The 18,500-nt window shown below is 40.7% G+C and overlaps 3 protein-coding genes across 3 annotated transcripts; 2 read left to right on the top strand and 1 right to left on the bottom strand.

Annotated features, from left to right (window-relative positions):
• Positions 1-482: 482 nt before the first annotated feature.
• LOC135503582 (uncharacterized) lies at positions 483-2,759 on the top strand. The gene is made up of 2 exons (XM_064797192.1): positions 483-2,164; positions 2,390-2,759. The coding sequence occupies exon 1, from the start codon at positions 547-549 to the stop codon at positions 1,798-1,800; it is 1,254 nt and encodes a 417-aa protein (XP_064653262.1). The 5' UTR covers positions 483-546; the 3' UTR covers positions 1,801-2,164; positions 2,390-2,759.
• Positions 2,760-7,431: 4,672 nt separating this feature from the next.
• Positions 7,432-14,712, bottom strand: LOC135494698 (heparan-alpha-glucosaminide N-acetyltransferase-like). The gene is made up of 14 exons (XM_064782914.1): positions 14,631-14,712; positions 13,949-14,151; positions 13,643-13,764; positions 13,264-13,388; positions 12,789-12,916; positions 12,445-12,581; positions 12,093-12,200; positions 11,823-11,971; positions 11,417-11,529; positions 11,135-11,256; positions 10,620-10,833; positions 10,151-10,296; positions 9,728-9,840; positions 7,432-9,390 (listed from the first exon to the last, which is right to left on the bottom strand). The coding sequence occupies exons 1-14, from the start codon at positions 14,692-14,694 to the stop codon at positions 9,215-9,217; spliced, it is 1,920 nt and encodes a 639-aa protein (XP_064638984.1). The 5' UTR covers positions 14,695-14,712; the 3' UTR covers positions 7,432-9,214.
• Positions 14,713-14,764: 52 nt separating this feature from the next.
• Positions 14,765-17,403, top strand: LOC135503590 (multiple inositol polyphosphate phosphatase 1-like). The gene is made up of 5 exons (XM_064797204.1): positions 14,765-14,869; positions 15,130-15,982; positions 16,209-16,342; positions 16,601-16,716; positions 16,899-17,403. Exons 2-5 carry the CDS (start codon positions 15,172-15,174, stop codon positions 17,347-17,349), a joined length of 1,512 nt encoding a protein of 503 aa, XP_064653274.1. The 5' UTR covers positions 14,765-14,869; positions 15,130-15,171; the 3' UTR covers positions 17,350-17,403.
• The last annotated feature ends 1,097 nt before the right edge of the window (positions 17,404-18,500 follow it).

Raw genomic sequence — 18,500 nt, forward strand, 5'->3', positions numbered from 1 at the left:
AGGCTAGCTTAGATATTGTAGGTACCAGCTGAAACCAGGTTTAAATGATCAATCACACCATTGGGAATACAGAATTATCAATGGCAGACAAAATGTCCATTGCTATGACCCTGCCAGACCCCCCAAATAGGCCCTGGGGTACAACTAGGCTAGCCCGGGTATTGCAGGTACCAGCTGAAACCAAGTTTAAATGATCAAGCACACCATAGGGAATGCAAAATTATCAACGGCAGGCAAAATGTCCATTGCTATGACCCTGCCAGACCCCCCCCCCCCCCATAGGCCCTGGGGTACATCTTGGCTAGCCCAGATATTGTAGGTCGGATGTGGTCGTTAGATGTATACAAAACTACAAATATCTGAGACAAACTAAAACATATATTTATTTCAAACATCTAGCTACATGATGGCAATGATGCAGGCAAGGTGATAAAAAAAGACATATTGAGAAGTATGATCTCATAAGGAGTTGTTCTTATGTCTCACTTTCTTTCAGCGATTGACTTAACACTGGAGCAAACCGTTAACAGGGATGCTGCTTCCCCGATGAAGGGAATTGTTGGATTCCAGAATTCGACCAGTGCAATTCGTCGTTGGTGCATTACCTCCACCCAACGAGGAATATCTGTAACCGAGCTGAGGCGACTGACAGGACTCCTACCAGAAGAGCAACCGAGAACACAGCTTCGTCCAAGTCGAATCAAGAAGGATAACCGTCAGGCTCAAGTTCTTCTAGATGCAGTGACTGAATCCTGTGACCCATTCTCTGGACCTGCCTCCACGTCTGCAATCCTGCTGAACATTGCCACAGGAAAGGGAGCCTCTGCTACAACCCAAGAGTACCTCACAAAATCTTTGCCAACCGGTCATGGACTGCAGAAGAAGTTTAGGGAGGAGTGTGTTGAGGATAGCTCCAGATTATTGAAGCCAATAAAGCGGAGAAAAGTGAATAACTTTGCGAGTGAGAACACGAAGACCAAACGATCAGCTAGTTCTAAAGCCATTCCAGTAGTCAACAGTCAACGGGACAAGTTTATCCGGATGCTGGTCGTTATTTCTCAAGAGACCAACTTCGACCTGGAACATGTTGTTAGCTACCCCATCACCGATTTTCCACTAGCCATTGCTCAACCTGATGGTTCACTGCTCAAGACCACGAAAAGCAAGCTCTTGGACAAGCTGGAGTCGATGCAAGACGGAATGACAACACTGCCTCACATTGATGCCACATTGATTGATGGTGGACTGCTGCTTCACTCATATCTTTCAGCTGTTGGAAACATATCCTCATACGGGAATCTTGCAAGAGGTCTGTTGGGCCATGTTTGCTCAAGCATTGCGCATGGACAAGAAATTCATGTCTTGTTTGACAAGTATCTGCCTTCTTCCCTTAAAGAAAGTGAAAGAAAATTACGTGGGGTTGAAGATCAACCTTTCATCATAAGTGGTAGCGAGCAAGCTCCCAAACAGAGTTGCCAGAAGTTGCTGCAGAATGGCATTTTCAAGGATCAACTGGCCAAATTCTTGATGATTGAGTGGCAGGAGGACCAGTACGGGGCCATCCTTGGAAAGAAGACACTTCTCGTCTCGTATGGGGGTAACTGTCTTCGCATAGTATTCAGTCAAACCAGCTGCAAGATGACTGTCAACTCTCCAGACTCACTGCAAGGAAACCATGAGGAAGCAGATACCCTTATAGCATTCCATGCTGCCTCGGTCACTGGTAGTCTCCTCATTCGAGCCGCGGACACTGATGTCATCGTGATAATCTTGGGGATGCTTGGGCGGAATATAATATGAGTGGGATACCACTGAAGTCGATCATCATGGACTGCGGTTCAGGCAACAGCCGCAGGTAAATTGACATAACAAGCATTGCCAATGCCTTAGAGTTGAAACAAGCCGGACTTTCAGCTGCACTGCCTGGCCTACACGCCTTCACAGGCTGTGATTTCACGTCGTCGTTTTACAGCCCTACGAGCTGCTTGAGAACAACAACGATGGGAATTTGATCAAGTTGTTTAGCAGTATGTCATCCAGAGAAGAACCAAGCCAAAAGAAAGCGGAGGAGTATGTGTGTTCCCTGTATGGAATGAAGGACGTGAAGGAAGTGAATCGAGCAAGGCACAACAAACTGGTTCAAATGACAGGAAAAATTAATCAGGTGAGATGTTCTTCAGAAAATAATTGGAGAATACAATAGTAAGTTTACAGATCTATAAACCTTAAAGCCCCACCATTTCGAATCTCCTTTTATATGAGGCCTTTCCCCTTCAAGACTATGTCAGTACCGGTATAACCGGGTACCAAGGATATCCGTATCCTTCTCAATCGAAAAAATGTAATGTTCATCTACCAAAATCTATCATTGTCAATTCTGATATTTCAGGAAAACCCAATGGCCAATGTAAAAAAGGTTGACCGTGCGCTACTACTACCGTGTGGAAAAGCTCTGTCAAATAAGACTCGCCGTGCACATTATGTGTCTATTGTCTGGGATAATGCGGACTCTCCACAACCAGATCATGATTTGGACCCACTGCAGTACGGATGGAAGGATGAACATGGATATTACACACCTGATTGGTATCCTGGGCCTGCAGAACCTGACAACCTTTTTGGAGGTGATCGTAGGAGTGAGGGAGTTGAGAATACTGATGAAGACGCCGACGGGCAAACTGAAGACTTGTATGATGATGATACTGACATTGACACGGATTCTGGACCAAAATGGAGTGATGACTCAGACAGCGAAAGTGAGATATAAGAACAACTCTTAATGAGATCATACTTCTCAATATGTCTTTTTTTATCACCTTGCCTGCATCAGTGCCATCATGTAGCTAGATGTTTGAAATAAATATATGTTTTAGTTTGTCTCAGATACTTGTGGTTTTGTATACATCTAACGACCACATCCGACCTACAATATCTGGGCTAGCCAAGATGTAACCCAGGGCCTATGGGGGGGGGGGGTCTGGCAGGGTCATAGCAATGGACATTTTGTCTGCCGTTGATAATTTTGCATTCCCTATGGTGTGCTTGATCATTTAAACTTGGTTTCAGCTGGTACCTGCAATATCCGGGCTAGCCTAGTTGTACCCCAGGGCCTATTTGGGGGGTCTGGCAGGGTCAGAGCAATGGACATTTTGTCTGCCATTGATAATTCTGTATTCCCAATGGTGTGATTGATCATTTAAACCTGGTTTCAGTTGGTACCTACAATATCTAAGCTAGCCTAGCTGTACCCCAGGGCCTATTTGGGGGGGGGGTCTTGCAGGGTCACAGCAATGGACATTTTGTCTGCCATTGATAATTTTGTATTCCCTATGGTGTGCTTGATCATTTAAACTTGGTTTCAGCTGGTACCTGCAATATCCAGGCTAGCCTAGCTGTACCCCAGGGCCTATTTGGGGGGGTCTGGCAGGGTCACAGCAATGGACATTTTGTCTGCCATTGATAATTCTGTATTCCCAATGGTGTGATTGATCATTTAAACCTGGTTTCAGTTGGTACCTACAATATCTAAGCTAGCCTAGTTGGACTCTGGGGGCGAGGGGTCAATTTTTGGGGGTGTCTGGTACTGCTTGTGCAACGGACAATTTATCTGGAGTAACCTGTTTTACACACAGTGGACAGTGCTTAATCATTTGGCATTAATTTTACTTGGTATCTCGCTCATCTATGCTAGCCCATTTTTTTGGCCCTTTTTGGGGGGTCTGGCGGACCCTCAGCGACGCGAAAAATGTCTGTCTTTAGGACTTTTGATGTATGTTTAGTAGTAAGCACAGAGTGTTATTGGTTACAAGTGGTATCTCAGTCAACTATCTTGGGACCATTTTTAGGTCCTTTTGGGGGGTCCCCAGACCCACATGCAACGGGTGGTACCCGGCAGACTGCCACATCTATTCATCTCAGATGACCCTTTACCCACTCCCACACTCAGATATTGGTACCTAGTTCAACTAACCCGAGGGCCCTGGGCTGCCGGTCTAATATCTAACTTTGCAAATATCATGAGAAATCTCAAATATCATATACTGAGCAAATATCATGAGGTGTCTCATATACCATGAGATTTAGCAATATTGTCATGAAGGGGCCATTATTGATATGGCACATGGGGACGGGGAGAGAGTGAAAGCTACATACATGGAGCAGCATCTCGCTAGAACTATATGTGCTGTAAATAAAACGAGGGGTAAATTAGTTATTCTTTTGTACATGTGTGCAGGAGTGGCTTCCATAGTCATTTCCTATCTAAAATATCTCATCTCAGACTTGCACAGTCATCCAGTTGAGTTCCTAAGTAGCACTATCAAAGTTCAAACTTAATGCTTTAATATGCCAAGAAGCTTTAGATGACAGTCTGCTTAGTATAGTTATGGCTGCTTTCAAATGTTATCCACACATACAATGATTCCATGCAGTTTGCTTGAAGCTTTACCAGGATTTTGGTAAGAAAGACTGCTTTTGTTTCGGTAACCTTTGTTTTTGAAATTGGGCCAATCTGAGTTCAATTGAACACAGTTTCACACTTTTGGCTTTTTTCTGAACCCAGTAATGTCATAAAAACCAAAGGATGATAGTTTATGTATTATCAGGTTGAAAATTTGTAATTAGTAGATTTGAATTAACATATCGGTGTGAATGTAGACGGATGTACGTGAGGAATGAGAGAGGAAAAGTGGTCCTGATTTGACAGTACTGCCATCTAGTTTATGAAATGGGCCATAAGGAATAAGTAGCTAACTTCAGGCTGGTACTTATAGCTTGCTTTTACATGTTTTATCAATATGTATACACTTTTCAAATTTTCTGTTTCCTTGTGTTTGAATGTGATGAATCTATTGCTAAAAAATTGTAAATAATATTGTAAATAAGAGTTATAAATGTGTCTATTGTACAGAGAAATGAATTTCTTTTGAAGTATTGTAAAGACATTCTGGTGTAAATTTAGAAGATTTTCAGATATGTCATCCAAATGAATTTGCAGCATTAAAAATATCATAATCAATGAAATATAACTTTTCCAAATTTTCCACAAGTTGAACTAGTCAAAGGTTGTCATGTATCATATCTGGATCACAATATCTTCTTTGATTTTGTGTGGAGATTTTTAGAATACTTGTTATTATTTAACTTTGAGGAAAACTACCGAGGTATTTGGACCAAACTATTGTCAACAGCTGTATCCATTGGTGTTCAAACTAGCACAGCTGATGAGGGTATTACTGGACTCACATTTTGGAGCTTCAGTGTTCATGCAGGCATAGCTGATCCAGGTAAAAGCTTGAAATGTCAGGTGTTCGACTTCAGTTTTAGAAAGTTGATTTTCACTATTGAAGTGTGGTTGAAATGTTTATTGAGGTGGAAACCACGTACCTCTGGTTTTAAATCATCATCGAATCATCCCTTAACTTTGACTGACACAATTTGCCAGAATTTTGCTGTTATGAATCACTTATCTGTCCAGCTATACATATGTCAATCTCATGAACTTTGTGAAATAAAAATAAATCTTATGTCGTATGTCAGATTTGATGTTATTTTGTTGGTGATAAGTGCCAAGATAAACCCCAGACCAAGGATAAATGCATTCTGAGGCCGTTGGATAAGGTCATTGTTCCCTCACCACTGCAGAGACAAACAATTGTGGACAATATCATACTTGTGGCAATCTCATCAATGAACACCCTGCCAAACTGAGTATGATAATTCTTCAGAAGAAGTCTCAAGTGTTCTTTGTAGGCCCCAGTGATGATTTCCAGGTCCCATCGTGCAGGACAGTCATCAATAGGCACAAGGAGAAGGATCGTCACAACCTATTAGACAAAATCGGGAGAAAGGGTTCAAACAGTACGTCAACAATCCTGCATCACACCCTATAGGATAGTAGTTGTCACTAGAAATGCAGGAGGCACTGTCACAACCTATAAGACAAAATCATGAATGGGTTCAAGCAGAATGTCCAATCACATCAGGCAGGACAGTTATCAATGCACAGCAGAGGATGCTGTCACAACTTAAAAGACAAATTCTGGAATGAATTGAAGTAAGATGTTCGATTACATGATTGGTCATGCTCAGTGTATCAAACTCGCCCTTGAACAGGTCGCTTGCCATACGAAATATGTAAAACTCCACCGAGCTCAGTCAGATCTTACACATCCAGAGTCTCTATTTGAAGGTGCAAACTGTCCCCAACACCATTGTCATTCAGTGCCATTAGTAGGCCTGATCCTTAGATCTCATTAGCTACCCAGTTTTAGGTTGGAAGACCTAAGTCTTTAATCACGAGCCTTCAGTTTTGGCTTGGCCATGTTGTTCGTAGTAAGCCCTTGACCCGTCTACCTCAGCAGTATAGTATCCCACAACTGAGGACAGGTTGTGCCTTTGAGACCGACTGTCTTCATGTCTTCACACTCTTGGCGATCGCACTGTTATTTATCTTCAGCTAGAATACTGATCTCAGTATAACAAAATTAACTGAGTATTCCTACCCATCTCGTGCAGTGGTGGGCTGAACCAGAGTGTCCCACAACAGCTTGCACGACAGTTATCACTGGACATGCAGGAGGCACTGTTACACCCTACAGGACACAGCTCCTTGGTGCAAGCAGACTGTCCCATCACAGCATACGGGACGGTTATTAATGGACGACAGGAGGCACCCTCACAACCAACAAGACAAACCTCTCATAAGTTCAAGCAGAATGTCCAGTAACATTATGCAGGACAGTTATCACTGTACAGGAAGAGGCACTGTCACAACCTACAAGACAAAACTCCTAATGGGTTCAGCAGAATATCCAATCACAACTACAGGACAGTTATCAATGGAGAGCAGGAGATCATGTCAGAAATTGAAAGACAAATAAGCAAAATGTCCCATCAGATCCAGCAGTTATCAGTGGACATGCAGGAGGCACAGTCACAACCTACAAGGCTGTCCTTAGAACAGCTTTCAGTGGTCAATGTCTTAGTCAAGTCTTACACAGTCCCACTAATGGCTCAACATGCATATCTTTGCATCTACATTGAACTTGAATCTCAGTTGTCCCTGCCGCATTCTCTGGTAAAGGTGGTGACCTCCAACCCCCCCCCACCCCCGAGGATCAAAAGGCACATTCATCCAGCTGCTTTTTGATGCACTCCAATAATTTTACCTCATCCAGCTGGTTATTGATTCTCCAGTTTATATTAATTGTACACAATCCCTGCATGTTGTGAGAAGCAATGTACAATTTCAGATCCACTGCCCTCATCGCTTCAGAAATAAGTGACCACAATGAGGGACACAGATGTGTATCTATTGACGATCTGAGCAGTGCTGAGAGTCATCTTAGCTATAGAGATGATATTTGAAATTCCTCCAGTCGATGGCCATGGAAAATAAACTTTACAAGCCCCAGTTCTGTATAAAACAAATTTATTAAACTTGGTTAATGACACTTACAACATACATTTTTGGCAATGCCAACAGTTTTAAGTTATGTAATATGACATGATTGAATACACTGACAATTGAATACACTGGTCACACCTCCTTAACACCTGAAGCGCCGAACCACGTAGAGCTACGTGGCCAATATCCCCCCTCTTTGAGCTGGTTATCGGAGTCTCATGGACTTCATGAGAGAACTACGCCATCGCCATCTTCCGGGGAAAGTAAGAACTGAAAAGACTAAACCACTGAATAACAAAATAAAGCTGTTCCGACACCAGGAATTTTTTAGAGGGGTCGGGGGTGTTGGAAAAGGGGGTCATTTTGTCATTTTTGGTCATTTTTCAACCAAAAAATAACTAACAGTGTAGCTAACATAACTCTATTGATTCAAGAAGACCTTGTCTTGGAGAAGTTACTGCAAAAGACCTTATGCAGCCATCTCTTCTTATACTTTTTTTTTCTGGGGTCTGGGTGGTGAAACACCGGCGTTGAAGGTGTTAAACAATTCAAGAACTTATTGTTCAGAAAAGCTAAACTATAAGATTTTTGTTGATACACATGCATACAGTACCATCAATCAAAATGTCAAAGAAAGTCACAGATAAAGAAAATTTTCGCACAACTGCTATCACACTAAATATGGCACATCATTGTGTCCTACCTATCATCATCAGATCTCGGCTGAATTACGGCTGCTGTCCATCAGTATTCAAATTGGTGAAATGGAAGGATCATGACTAAAAGTTTAGAACCAAGCACAGCTTGAATTGAAAATGACAACATCAGCACACAGAGCCAGAAGAAAACACTACTTCCATCAACACAGCATGTAAGTTTGGTGCCAAGCAGTTTGGATAAATTAGTAAATCCTGTAATAGTATACTGGGACATTCTGTAGACAAAGTGAATAAATCCAATGACGAGACGAAAATCTCAATTCTTTTATGTAAATACTTACATTTTGAAATGTAGCATGCATAATGATTATACTTATAAGTTACAATAAGGGTACAAGAGATACATCACAAACTATAGACCCCTAAATGTGATGACAGCATCTGGGCTGGGGTGGTAGATGGGCTCCCACAAGTTCACTACCTGGATGCTGTACAGCTATGAGATCACAGTTCTGAATACCGGTACCGATTTAGTATGATTTGAGTAATGAAATACTCTGGATGACGTTATGGTTTGTTTTACATACATTTACTTACATGCAATATAAGAAAAGGGAAAATATGACATCGAGGAGCAACTTCAACTGTGTATTACTACTACCAATTTATTACAATAGTTGATGAAACCGTGCTGTCGAAAGATACTACCACTTGGTGATACTCATCTTACCTCTCAATGAAAATACCTTTTAGCACACTCTTTTCAATGCCACTTTGCCCAATTTTGTGTTACTAGGATAGTGTAAAGGGTTTGCATTATCTCCTATTTTCCTAGAAAAATCTGATCCTCTAAACCATGAGATCTCTGCTGGTATACACTTGGATTCAATACCAACACAGTATTTTCCATTGTTAATAGAAGTAGCACTGAAATCATGCAATGAACTGAAGAATATGTTGGTTTAGAGGAAAATAATAGGTAAAACTAACCAGTGGTTATAATTTCAGTTCTATACACTATTCTAATCTGTGTCAGATAAAATCTGTCGGACTCAACAACTTCTTCAGTTCATTCAGGATTGTTCACTAATAAGTTCAAATCAACTTTCATGACTTTCTTCTCACTCGGCGTCCTGATGGCGCACCCCTATAGAGACAAGAAGATCTTCTGAGAATGGAGATACACAGAAACGATCACCCAGAAAACTGTTGACCACAAATTCATTGCTAGCCGTGCTGGGTGCGTGTCTGGGACCCAAAACGAGACAGGGAAGTAGTCTCTGAAAATCTCGTGGCATAGGTACAGCAGGATAGAGTTCATACCTGAAACAAGGACAAAAGATAGGTTAGAGTCAAGAGTAGTTAGAGTAGTTAGAGTAGTTAGAGTAATCTTCATACCAATTTAGTTGCAAGAATCATGAAAGACACAGGTTTTAGTAACCTTTGACCATAAGTGACTTCATAACCGTACAACCAATTTCATTTGCTGACTTGAATTGTGTTGGAGAATGAGGGAATGAGAGGATGAGCTGACCCTGTTTTCCTCGACACTAGAGAGAAGGTAACAAACACTTGTGGTGCCAAACGGGTAAGCTTAAATGAAGGGCTGTTGCTCAGTTGAGTATTGGCAGATTCTTGAGACACTTGACCTGCCACCTACCCGGATAGAAGAACGGCGCTCCACTCCACCATCGCTGTACATCAATCGTGTAGTAACAGAATGCAAGGGAAATAAACGCCAGACCAGCCATACACAGGATAAACGAAACAGACCTGAAAATAATGGTATGCACAAAAGGATTTTGGTAAGTTGTGCAAGAGTCAAATTATCACAAGTCATACAGAAAATAAGTCACAGAAGTACTGTAACTATTCAAGTACATCTGTGCGACAATAAATGGTGGAAGCCTTTTGCAATTTGGTGTATCTACGTCCATACACTTTCTGGTTACGGAAGTATTAACCCAGTGGAAATGATGCTTACAATCACAGTCCATTTGATGAGAAATACCCTCATTGATACCTCATACCCATACCCTCTGGATGATCACCATCAACTGCATGTGGTCATCTTAAACCTTACCATAAATTTTTGTTGAGTGGAATCCATCCTTCATTCTTGGTCCCTTTACAGAGGGTGGTTCCAATAGCACCGAGTAGCAGCCCCCAGATTAGGAAGCGGAGTAGTCTTGACTTGTAGCATGGATAAGTGACAAGGATCTTGCCAGCCTATGAGGTGAATAGACAATAACAAAAAGTTGTTAACATTACATGCCTTAATCCACTTGGATGTATAAATGGGTACCAGTTGGAAATGCTCAGGTTGCTGATTGGCCAGCCCATCTGAGTTCCACGGAAAGTTCACAGGATAGGCAACGGAATAAATGGAGAGCACTTGGAGAATGTTGAAGAATCAAGTGCTCTGTCATTCATGTTGTAGTGGGTGTGACATTTGGTCCATTGCAGATGTACCATGAAACAGTTCGTCGGTTACATCTCATGTTCTAGAATGAGAACAATAGTACAGTAAAGATTCAAGTTGACTAACTTACTTGTAGTCCTAAGAAACATAAGAATATGGAAGTCAGGTATCCAAGCAACCCTTCTGGGTCAATTGGAACAGTGTTGTAGTAGACACGTGCACATGTTGGATGACCATACATATGAGCATTAGAGAAGATTGTCCTGTCAATGTAGCCGGCTGCTCCTCCGGTACAATTGAAGTTAGTGCCATTCTCTGCTATACCACCAGGACCAAGATAGCCTCTGAAGAGAAAACCAACACTTTATTTTAGCCACAGTTGAAAACGGATTTGCAGTTGGTCAAGATTCATCCAACAACCAAGGAAGTCTTAAGGGGCGGGATTTGTACAAAGCAATGCTTGGAATGCATGTAGACATTGGAGGCAGTTTTGAATGAAATATTGTAATTTTGAAAGTAAACGTTGTTTTATATTTACACCACATGTACTTTCTTTTGTGTATTAATAGGAACCTGCATGCAGGCCTACTGAATGAAACGTTGCCAGGAACAGATATCAGCAATTCAAGGGCGATAGATTCATACCTTGGACAGCCCGGTACCTCGAGACAGAACGTCAGGGCCAGATATGCCGCCAATAGGCCGAGGTGCAACAACCATTCTGGTAAATATCGGCCAATATCTCGAATGGGGGACCACCAACGATTCTGAAAAAGACATATTTCTGAATCAGTTTTAAAACACCAATGTGTTGACTAATAAACTGAGAAGATTGTCCCCTTACTTTTATACTTCTGAGGTGGAGTAAGTCAAGATCGTTTGTTAACTGTTGAAGGAATGATTTCTCAAACAAATTCATATCCTTACCGTAACACCATCATCAATTCTGGCAAAGAACATGTGAACTGTGGCAACAACAAAATACGTGATCCCGAATCTTTGCAGCACTCCAAGTACTCGTAGATTCTCAAGATGAGTGCCTGAAAGACAATAGACAGGCATTAGTCAATTAAATGATATATCAATGTGTCCTATGACAAGTAAATGGCTACTTGATATCTCTTCTTTTTCAGTGTTCAGAACTTTTGAGATGCAAGTTTAGACAGTCAATACATTTTCAGTAACATTCGACTGTCATTTGACATTTGTTACATCCAATTTAGTATTTCAGAACCAGATTTAATTCTACTTGGAACTGGCTGGTCCCTTCTTAAATTAGCACAATACAAATACATAAAGGGGTCTTTGAAACTGGCAAAAAAATGTCACCTACCTTTTGGTCCTGTATTTAACACAATCCCTAGGAAGAATAGAATCAAGCTTCTGCGAAGAATCCCGAGGAATATTTTGGTTTTTGGTGTCTTGTACATGAGTGGTCTCTTCATGGCAAACGACATGGATGTTCCCATTATGAAGATAAACCTGAAGAAAGAAAGTTCCAGTCTTATACCAGGCCTAATAAGAAAGCGTAATTCTTCATTTCTGGCCCAAAATATGTGTTTTAAATCTTCACTTTATATCACACGTGGGTTTGATGACTTACCAAGGGAATACAAGGTCAGCAACTGTGACTCCATTCCAGGAAGAATGTCTGAAGAACCAGTATCCTCCACCACCATAGTTTACAAAGATCATAACAACAATGCTTACCCTGCAATTGAAGATTGTGAACACTTAATACACACAGGGTTATAAGGTACCGGTGCACAGAAATTATGACATAAAACAAGCATCACTTCTCCTGCATTTAGAGCTCAGACCTGTCATGTTTACAAGGTACATGTACATCTTATCTAGACTTTGAAGAACCAAGAGAGTGTTTTATGCAACAAATGTATGTCATATAATGTCAACTATCAACCTTGCAATAGTTTTCCAATCTCTTGGAATCTTACCCTCTGAAAGTATCAAGTGACTTCAACCTCTGTCTGGGTTGAGCCCTTGGGTTTGGAATGATGGCTTTATTATCTGGAGGTGCAATAGAGTGATCACTAGAGGTCAAGCTACTAGGACCACCTGGGCTCCCTAAGTCCTGAAAATATAATAAAATGATATCAAACAAAGAATTTATGAAGATAAATCAGCGCAAGAGTGATCATTAGACAGCCAATGAGCAGTAACGTCCAACTTGAATGAAACCAGTTCTCTTGAAGGCATCACAGACGTTGTGGAGTGAGAAATGGATGATAAATCAGTGAAGACTAACATTTAAAACACTTAGCTGAGGAGCGGGACTTACATTGTTGACAAGCCTTTCTGTCTCCATGCAGAAAAAGATATTGTAGACATAGTGGCGTCTGATGATGACCTTGAGGAGTATCCAACAGATGGCAAGCAAGATCAGGATCGCAATCGCAATGAAGATAGCTACAGGAAAGAATAAGAGGTTTAGAAGTGAAATACATCATGAATTCTGATTCCTCTTTACAATGGGCACTTTTTGAACAGTCTCAAGTTTAACAAAGTGACCATACAAATCAAATCTTCGTTGTGACCAAAATTTGTTTTTTTAAATTGCTCATAAATCTTGGTTAGTTGTCATTTTAGTCTTAAAATCTGGTGATCATCCAATCAATTTCAAAATTAAGATGCTATAAAAATTAATTGTTGTTTTAAATTAGGCCACCCAGGAAACTCTTTGATTGGAAGAGGATCTTTGACATCAATCTGGGACAGGAAATTTGTGGTTCTATACGAGATACAACTGCTCTTACGTATATTGTTATCCAGAGGCTGGCCGATGGTGACGCCTACACACATGAACGTCTGTGAGTCCTCCGATGTATTTTTAGACACAAAAAACACATACTTTCCAGTTTCCATGAAATGGAACTTGTTACTAAAAAAACAACAAGATGCATTTGTAAAATACGACTGATAATTTTCCTAATTATTCCTGGAACAGGGTATGGAAATTTTGTGTGTCTTTATCAAAGGAGGCTGGGCTTATTTTCAGCATGAACTACATTTCCACAAATATATATCTAAGCCCCTCATTTCTTAAATCCAGCAAAACAAGTGATGTGACCAGAGTTAGTCTTCTTTACTGGCAAACTTTCTCTTATAACTATCTACAGTATAGGGCCTACTTACTAACAGATACTCTGCCAACCATATGATGCATTCTTTATCTTTATCTTCATATGAGTCAAGAAGGTTGTGTTGACTAGAATGGAGTGGTTGCCTTCGAAGTTGGCAACTTCCATGTATTCACACTGCAAGGATACATTGAATTGGTTTACAAATACTGGCCCGTTACATTTCAATGAATTATCAACATTGCATGATCAAAAGCATGACTTAGTCTTGAGGAGATAACTTGATCTGACAGACATGACAGATTAATTATCTGAGGCTCAGGTTTCAGATTCATAGAACATTTCAATTTTCCATACTTACTGAGTAACACTCTTCACTCCTGGTCATCACAGAAATATTTTGTAACAACTTTGATGATATTGTCAGGATTGCTGTATCTATCTTGGCCACAACCTTTGGGGAGCTACTGTCATTATGAAGATGATGCCGGAGAAACGTATCCACATGATCATCTCGTCCAGCAGCCCTAGGTTCATACTCCAGGGTGGAAGAGGATGTCTGATCTGAATAGGAGGGAAATGTAATCTTAACGGGTATTTACATCAATAATGAATAATGATGAACAAAAGATAAAGAAGCCAAAATTGATCAAGCAGTTACTTAAATACTTGCATATTCTAAGATATGTACTACTTGAGCCGGTAGGCCTACCTTAACCTTAACCGTATGCATAAGTCAAACCGCACTAGGTCACTGTCAGTATAGTGTACATTCACACGACACAAGACAATGGACTGGACGTATTTTCACATCCGACACACAGTAGGGGCTAGGGCTAGTGTAGACCTTGTGTATGAATATGATAGTATCTATCATTTATTCTTAAATTCTATGTTCAGTACCATTACCAAAGTATGAAAATGATGACTTTTGTGTTGATTTTGTCAACCAGTTGGGAAATCAATAAACACGGCAATAGCTTCTGAAGGTGAATAAACATATACAAAACAAAATAACAATCAATTCCATCTGATCAACATACCAAGTGTATTTATTACTGTCAAAATCAAAATCAAAATCACTTTCCTGTTTGTGAACATCTCCATTTTGTACGTTCATGTAAGAGATCATGTGACTTTTTAAAGTTGCCCAGTTCAGTTTGTTTCCAATAGGTGGCAGAAGTGAACAAAAAAGCTGACTGCTCTTTCATGAATTTTCTGTTGAATTTTAGTCATTATTTCCATTACGGGACGAAATCAATCAATCTGATACTTGTCAATAGTAAGATATAGTTTTATTCAATAAATCGACTTAAAAGATTTAATGTTTGGTTTGCTAGATTCCTGTGAAAATGCAATTCGAATGTGGTGACATTTAAGAGGAGTGTTAGTCTGGAGTGTGTGTATTGGCCTAGGCCTATTGCAGCTGCTGTTGGCTCATTGGCTGAGCCTGATGGCAGTGATGCCACCACTGCACTGTAAGTGATGTACAGTCAACATGTAAGTATGTGCAAATACATTGATTTCAAATTGTCTTTGCAGATATTGTTACACTTCATCAGTGATTGCCATAAACTGAAGAAGATGTTCTTTCTGTCAAGTATACACTCCGAGTTGGTGGCACTGAGATGGATTCTCATCTCATCACTGACTTTATTCCACACAACACAAGGGTTAGAGAATGGGTTTTCATTGATGGCAACAAAGACTACATATGAGAATGTTCTGAGGGAAAATTTCCCGACAGGGGACACCTTGAAAGGCTCTTATCATGGGGAGCCATGGAAAAAACTGTGTCATCCAATCCACTATAGTTTGACAGCTCGGCACGGGAATCGCTATCCAAGTAAATCGAACTTTCGAGTGATGCAGCAGTTTGTGGATGAAATTCGGGACAAAGTGAATGAGAAATATGACTTCATACGGAAATGGGAGTTGCCTTACTCGCTTGATCAGGTTAAGCTGTTGACTCGTACGGGTTGGACAGATATGGAAGAGATGGGGAAGAGGATGGGATGGCGCTGGCATTTAATATATCACGAGGAGATGGAGGACAGGAAAGACGAAGACGATTACGACGAACACAAACGCTACAATCTTGATGTGAAATTCGTCAGCAGTGATATACAGCGATCTCTAGAAAGCGCGAGAGCATTTATCAAGGGCTTCAAAACTGCTCTGCATAGACCAAAAGATGAGAAGATACCAATTACTACAGATAATAGACTGATGAGATATTTTGACGAGTGCGAACGCTATGTGCACATGGTGGATCAGAATAAGACGGCACTTTATGAGTATTACAAGTATACGAGCGGACCTGAGATGGCGGCCATTGCTGAGAAGCTGAAGAAGAAGCTTGGTCTGGAGAAGTACGAAACCATGCTTGACGAAGGTATGGAGTTGATAGATGACAATTATCGAGTACTATGTTGCATGTAAAACACAGATTGGTCCATTGTTCCAAGAAGTAGGGAGTAGTTAAAACCTACTGACCGAATCATTCATAAGAAAGCTTTCGGTGACAACTTTCTGATGGTACTATTTGTGTCATTAGGGGTAACATGTTTTTATAATTTTTTTCAAAATGATCTAACTCCACTGTTATTTTGTCGCTGCAGAGACAAAGAATATTGTGTGGCACATCTTTGTGACGTGCGGTGCAGAAACCACCCTGAATGGTGAGAAGTCCAAATGGTGTGATCTCTTGGATGATGATGATGGCCTCATCCTAGAATATAGATCTGACATCAAGGTAAGCCAGTGTCTGTTTGGCTTATGATTTCATTGCTGTGGTATGCGCAGTTGGCCGTGTCCAGTGGCAGCCTTATCCTTAAATTTACAGGGACTGGCCATGTTAATGTCTACAATGTAAAAACTGTAATTTGATAAGAGTTTAGTTGACAAGACAATTTGTATTGTTGTCAGGTCGAGCTGTTTTTTAATGTTTTATTTGAATTTGGCCTCAATTGTGTAATGAAATTTCATGAAAACATCTTCATTCTCTTTGCAGCATTACTGGAAGAATGCCTATGGGTATCCAATCAACTCTTTCCAAAGCTGTCTACTGAGCAAGGACATTTTCTACCACTTAGACTTGGCAGTTATTGGGAGAAGTATGAAGAGAGAGTAAGTTGACTATGAATAAAATTGTTTGCACTTGAAATTGACAACTGTGTGTGACTTGTCCCAAAAAAGAATGGAAATTTTAAAGATAATCATAAAAGCACTTGAAATTGCTAGCACATAGCTTGAGTTCCAGAACAATTACAGTGCATTCATCCTTTCACTCTTCTGTTTTGTATTTTCAGGTATCATCGCGGCGTATTCAGATTTGGCCACGCAGAAACCTTGTACCCACTGTATGCTGCCATGGGTCTCTTCAATGTCTCTGACCCTATCAAGGCACATAACTTTGACCAAATGAAGAACAGAGCATTCCGTGGAAGCAGGATTAACCCCTTTTCTGCCAATATTGCATTTGTTTTATACGACTGTGATAATTCACGCGATGCAATGGATCTTCATAGATTCACAGATAAAGATCTCCAAAGTCTGCCTGAACATTTTGAAAAGTTTATGATCCAGGTTTTGCTGAATGAAAAACCAGTTACTTTACCTGTTTGTGAACATGAACTTTGTCCATATTCTTTGGTGAAAAGACATTATCGCCATCTGGTTGATTTGTGCAATTTTGAAGAAATGTGTCGTATGCCAAAGCCTCCCAAAGAAAATGAAAACATTTTCAAAGATGAGCTTTGAGGTTATTATGCTATAACTGCCACATATCAAGGGTGTACCAAATCCTATGTTAATTAATTGAATAAATGCATAAATATTTGTTATCCAAAGCCTTCTTTTCTTAATGGGAGGAGAGGGGCATTTGGAAAACCAGCTGGACTGTTCTGTAAAACAAGCTGGCAGACGGATGAGAGAATCTTCTCATTGGATGGAAATTCATACTAGGATGTCAATTGGGCTGAAACAATTGAACACTGACACTGGATGGGTTTTTGTCTGGCAATGTCCTCTGGTGTCTGATGTAGAGGGATGTCCGCGTGGCCCTCCTTATTTAAAAAAGATCATAGAAATTGACCATGATTTCTGGTCAATTGATTCTTGACCTGCATCGCATTACTGTAAACAGCCAAATTCCCTTGGCAGACCCCTGTGAGCAGAACGTCCTCTCAAAGGATATTGATTTTGGTCCAAATTCACCATTTCCATTCAGGATGACCTCTGTATTCAAGACCAGTCTTTATTAGGTCAAAATTTGTCAATCCCAAGGGTGTCCTTAACACATTCAGCGCCGAACCACGTAGATCTACTAGGCCCAAATCCCCCCTTGAGCTGGTTATCGGAGTCTCATGGACTTCATGAAATAACTACGCCATCGCCATCTTCAGGGAAAAGTAGGAACTGAAAAGACCAAACTAATCCCAAGGGTCTTTTAAGTTCATACCTTTCCCTGAAGATGGCGATGGCGTAGTTCTTTCATGAAGTCCACGAGACTCCGATAACCAGCTCAAAGAGGGAGGATTTGGTCCAAGCAGATCAACGTCTTCGGCGCTGAAGGTGTTAAGGACGCCAAACCACTGAATAACAAAATAAAGCTGTTCCAACACTGGGAATTTCAAGGGGGGGGGGGGGGGGGGGGGGGTTAGAAAAGGGGGTCATTTTGGTTATTTTTCAACCAAAAAATAAAGGAGTGTAGCTAACATAACTCTATTGATTCAATAAGACCTGGTCTTGGAGAATTAGTTACTGCAAAAGACCTTATGCAGCCATCTCTTATACTTTTTTTTATGGGGGTCCGAAAAGGGGGTGAAACACCGGCGCTGAATGTGTTAATACAGAGATCCAGTGTGAAAATACTGGTTTGGGTGGAATCTTGTTAGCCTCTACATTGTACA

Source organism: Lineus longissimus, chromosome 1 (genome assembly GCF_910592395.1).
Source record: "Lineus longissimus chromosome 1, tnLinLong1.2, whole genome shotgun sequence".
NCBI lineage: Eukaryota > Metazoa > Nemertea > Pilidiophora > Heteronemertea > Lineidae > Lineus > Lineus longissimus.

Coding starts and splice junctions, on each gene's coding strand:
- LOC135503582 (XM_064797192.1), top strand. CDS start 547: ATGAAGGGAATTGTTGGATTCCAGAATTCGACCAGTGCAATTCGTCGT.
- LOC135494698 (XM_064782914.1), bottom strand. CDS start 14,694: ATGGAGATGTTCACAAACAGGAAAGTGATTTTGATTTTGATTTTGACA. Junction 14,152..14,630: donor GACAGTAATAAATACACTTG/GTATGTTGATCA, acceptor CCTCCTATTCAG/ATCAGACATCCTCTTCCACC. Junction 11,257..11,416: donor GAATTGATGATGGTGTTACG/GTAAGGATATGA, acceptor TGTCTTTTTCAG/AATCGTTGGTGGTCCCCCAT.
- LOC135503590 (XM_064797204.1), top strand. CDS start 15,172: ATGTTCTTTCTGTCAAGTATACACTCCGAGTTGGTGGCACTGAGATGG. Junction 16,343..16,600: donor AATATAGATCTGACATCAAG/GTAAGCCAGTGT, acceptor TTCTCTTTGCAG/CATTACTGGAAGAATGCCTA. Junction 16,717..16,898: donor GGGAGAAGTATGAAGAGAGA/GTAAGTTGACTA, acceptor TTGTATTTTCAG/GTATCATCGCGGCGTATTCA.